The sequence below is a fragment of the Branchiostoma belcheri genome, unplaced genomic scaffold (genome assembly GCF_001625305.1).
Source record: "Branchiostoma belcheri isolate BF01 breed outbred unplaced genomic scaffold, Haploidv18h27 scaffold785, whole genome shotgun sequence".
Lineage (NCBI taxonomy): Eukaryota > Metazoa > Chordata > Leptocardii > Amphioxiformes > Branchiostomatidae > Branchiostoma > Branchiostoma belcheri.
Window position 1 is genome coordinate 6,324 of NW_017804448.1, and position 4,924 is coordinate 11,247.

Genomic DNA, 4,924 nt, shown 5'->3' on the forward strand with positions numbered 1-4,924 from the left:
GCGGATAACAAAGACCCGTTCCTCGCACTGCTGGAGTACAGGAACACTCCAGTAGACAACACATTACCGTCGCCGGCACAACTCCTGATGAGTCGAAGATTGCGCACGCGCCTGCCGACGACAAACGAACAGCTGACGCCAAAGATTGTCAACCACGAAAACGTGCGACGACAGCTGGAGCAGAAGCAGCAGCGTCAGAAGACGCAGTACGACAAGTCCAGCCGACCTCTCCCACCGATATCACCTGGAGAAGAAGTAAGGCTACAGCAGCAAAACAAGAAGTGGACACCTGCTACAGTTATCCAGCAGACAGAACAACCCAGATCATGGCTAGTAGAAACGCCAGACGGTGTGCAATATCTGAGAAACAGAAAGCATCTTCAGAAGATAAAAGAATCCAGCGTTGACACCAGCGACGAGTCCGCGGTCGACGAGTCTCCGACACCAGTCCTGAATGACACCGCAGCACAACCGTACATCACTCGATCTGGAAGAGCTGTGAAGCCACCCGTGAAATTGGACTTATAAGATTTAAAGTTGACAGAACAAACCGGAAAACGGACGTGATTCTGGACTACGATTATGGACTTGAAGAAGTTAGCAAAGCAGCAAGTAGCAGTAATGCATGCGAGAAACTAGAATGCAGTGAATAGAGGTAATGCATGCCAAACAATTAACCTTTTAAACAAAGGGGGATGTTGTGATATTAAGCAAAGTTAGACGACACGCCTCTAACTCTCTGTGATAGACTAGTCCATATCTGAATATTAAGTAGCTCAGTCTAGCAGAGCAACCCCAGACTCTAGTTCCTTCTCATTCTGCCTGGACTCCAGACTGAGCACATCCACGTTTGTACCGTTACTAACCCTTCCGGTTTAAAGCATCTAAAACGGCAACTCAAGGTCTCTGTCCAAGTCCACTGTCGAGTTCAAAGAGTACATCAATGTCGACCTGCTGTAATTAGCGGAAGTCATGTGACTAAAATACGTGTGCTGATTGGCTAAATGATTGCGGACGCGCAGCACACATGATAATTACCCAAGCCCGCGTCAGTCGAGGTCAAGTGTAGCTGTGCTCCGGTTGTGCTTGTGTAGTTCCGGGTAGCGTGAGTATTTACTAGTTTTCATTGTGTACAATAAGCCTTCTCACAGATCCAGCGCCGCACAGGATTGTGGGCCAGGTCAAAGGTTAATGTCACTTCGGACGGACGCGCGAACCGTGCGATGTAGCGTGTTTACATGCGTGCCGGTGTTTTGGTCTCATCTGTCATTGGTTTTGGTGCTTTCTGTTGCATTTTTCGCTGGTGCTATGGAGTTTGAATGTGAAATAGACTCAAAGGGTAGTCTTTGGGGCCATTGTTCGGTGTTTGGATGTGAAAATGGCCGACGAAAAGTGGAAGATTGGGAAGCTGAACAGTGCGCCGTTCACCCAGGTTTTTTTTTGTTTTTGCACGCGTATCTTATGTTGAACCTGTGACTTTGTTTTCATTTCATTCCATTTTGGTTCGTCGAAATGTGTCCTTCCATGTATTTAATCCGTTGTTTGTTCGTCTGTATGTTTAAATTTGCGTCTCCGCCACATGTCCCAGCACTGGCACCGCCGGTCACGGCGTAAGTGCAAGCTGCGTAAGGCGCTATATATACGTTTCTGATCCACTCTGGTGGACCCCTACTCTTATCGACAAGTTTGGCGGGTTCTTTTCCGTGTGACTCTTCGGAAACACCGGACCGAGGACTTACCTTTCTGCTACGAAGGACAACAGCCATTACTGGTTTGGTCCACAGATGGGGACTTGCACCGCCGGCCACGTCTACACTACATTCGCACGTCATAAATCTTATGGGTAAATGATCTGTCTTTGGGCCACAGCATGATGGCAGATATGGTATTTATTGCAAATCTAGCATAAGTCTGTAGTAGTAGATGGTAATGTATGTTAATTCTTGTAGAGTTTTACATGGGTTTCTATATTTAAAGGAAAATACACAAACACAGATTTAACAGAATATGTATTTGAATAACATGTTGTGTTTAAATTAACCCATCCATATATCTGAGCCATTGTTTTTTTATGTTGTCTCCTTGTATCCTTCTAACCCACCCCTATCTCAAAAACTGTCAAATGGTGAAACATACAATTTTCTTGTACATTTTTGCAAACCACAGGTTACAAGCACAACAAAGGACAGTGCATATGCCCTCCACCCTTCATCCTTTGGACATTCCCAACTCAGAAAAGGGATGCAGAACGCAGAAAGCAGTGGGTAAAGATAGTGAACAGGATAGACAAACTGGCAGGCAAAGTTTGGCAGGCAAACTCGTAAGTACTTATACATGATGCACATATACATAACTAATATTAACAAAAACTTACACTACATCTAAACTATACAAAACATGGAGTTAGTTCCTCATACATATTCATAACAAATATAACTAGTACTTTCCATCAGTTGTAGACAAACCACACATTAATTCAGTTTGCAGGCACATCTGCTAGTTACATGTAGCAAAGCGTGTTCATTTAGTTATCTTATTGTGTCAGTTGTACATTTCTAAGCACTAAACTATATCTATGTACTATGTTTTTTTCAGGAAGTCAAGGGTATGCAGCAAACATTTCCGGGATGGAAAACCAACGCCGGCAAAACCCATACCCTACAGAACACCTTGGCTACAACGTGAAGCCACCACCTGCTGCAAGAAAACCACCCTCTGCAAGAAAACCACCTACAGCTAGACCACAACCGCAGCCAACTTCTTCCACCTTTCCAACAACAACAGCAAGTAACGATGAGATGGTATGTGATCCAGCTACAGTCTCTACTGACTTTCTTCAGATGGACCATACCTACCACACTCCTATCGCAGCTACATCTTCCACTGAACATGTCCAGAGTGACACAGCTACCACACACCTACAACAGCTACATCTTCCACTGAACATGTCCAGGGTGAACACAGCTACTCGTTCCACAACACTCCATGCCAAAACTGTCAAAAACTGCTGAAAGAAAATGAGGACCTAAAAGAAGAACTTGAACAGCTAAAGCGTGGACAGGTTAAGGACACTAAGCACAAACCATCGACAACTCTCACTGACAGAATCATCAATCGCTTTGTCAGTGCAGATTCGAAAGTATGTAGAAACACTGGCTTACAAACAGCAGCAGCCCTAGACTCCCTACACAAGTCTGTGGAGAAATATGCAAACAAGGTCAGGTACTGGAGGGGAACAAACAATGCCGTACATGTGAAACAAGGTGTCAGAAAATTCTCAAAGAGCCCCAAAAAGTTCGGGCCATCTCGGAAGTTGGGGAGCCGAGACGAGCTGATCTTAGTTCTGATGAAGCTTCGGCTTGGTGTTACTAACACATTATTGTGTGACATTTTCGGCATATCACAAGGGCTTTGCTACCAATATAAACACCTGGATTCCACTTCTGGCATCACACCTTAAGTCCTTGATCTTCTGGCCTGCAAAGGAGGTCATCCTTCAGCACATGCCCCAGGCACTGGGGAAAAGTACCCACAGCTACGCTGCACTATAGATTGCACAGAAATATTCATCCAGAAACCAAGACTCTTCGAGCTCCAACAAAAAACCTGGAGTGACTATAAAAAACACAACACTGCAAAATACCTGATCGGGATCGCACCAAACGGCATGATTTCATTCTTGTCGGACGGGTATGGTGGACGATCCTCAGACAAGAGCATCGTTCATGACTCAGGTTTCCTGAACAAGGTGGACCCCAAGGACATCATCCTGGCAGACAGGGGGTTCACAATAGCCAGCGACCTGCTACAGAAAGGAGCCCGCCTGGAAATTCCACCCCCCAGCACTGGAGTCAACCAGCAGACCAGTGAGGCAGTTGCCAAAACCAAGAAGGTCGCAAATGCAAGAATTCACGTGGAAAGAGCAATAGGTAAGAAACTCAAACATCAATTTTATCAACAAGTCTCAAAACACTTCCTGGTTCAATTAAAAAGTTCAGACTAGTATATGCTGCTACAATGAAGTTTTACAGTTAGTGATTAAAGGTAATCTTTTACTTTTTGCAGGGCGTATAAAATGGTTCACCATCTTGAAAAACACTGTCCCAGTCAACATGGTGCCGATCCTGGACGACATTGTGGTGGTGTGTGCTGCCCTCCCCAACTTAAGGCCTCCACTTGTGGGGACATGATGTTATAGGTAAGTTTGACATTTATTCTTGACACTTATCACAAAACCAATCATCACACAGATTGTCTGCTTCAAACCCAACACACCCCCAGTGAGGTACGACTGTTAATATAGTGCTATACAATTATACAATTTGCAGAACATGATCTGAACAATTGTATGGGTTGTTTCAAAATAAACTTGCTTCTCGTCTGTCGTTCTTTTGACTTCTCTCAATGACGATAAGTCCGTTGCCGTGGAATTGACCACTTCTCGGCCGAGGACTTCACCACTAAAAGTGGTCAATTCCACGGCCGTGGAGTTGAACAATCCACGGTCTCCGGAATATTTTTTTTTTAATTTGTTATGTTGATCATGTAAAATGCGTAATTCAGCATCTTTGTATACAAATAAAGCTGCCATGTATTTTACCGAAATATGAACGAAGTCAATAAACTCAATATAAACCATTCCACACTGGAGAGAGTTTGACTGGGTGATTCTGAAAGTCGGTAAGATACACGTGGAGATAAATGCCCTGAAAGCATTTGTCGACATGAATTGGAATGTGTGGTTTTCTGAGACGGGCTTCAAGTCTGAAGGGGCACAAAGTGTTGCGCAATGACACCACAAAAGGGAAGTGACATTTGAAAACTGCAAACTAAAAAAAAACTTCACACTTCACGACAGGTATGAATCTTCTGACGAAGACCCCTGTTAGGTCTCTGTATGAAGCCCTGACAACCCGCTGGATAA

General features: G+C 44.4%; 1 protein-coding gene across 1 annotated transcript; it reads left to right on the forward strand.

Annotated features, from left to right (window-relative positions):
- The first annotated feature begins 3,597 nt into the window (after positions 1 to 3,597).
- Positions 3,598 to 4,200, forward strand: LOC109485842. Its single transcript, XM_019789514.1, has 2 exons — positions 3,598 to 3,929; positions 4,066 to 4,200. Exons 1-2 carry the CDS (start codon positions 3,668 to 3,670, stop codon positions 4,188 to 4,190), a joined length of 387 nt encoding a protein of 128 aa, XP_019645073.1. The 5' UTR covers positions 3,598 to 3,667; the 3' UTR covers positions 4,191 to 4,200.
- Positions 4,201 to 4,924: the final 724 nt, after the last annotated feature.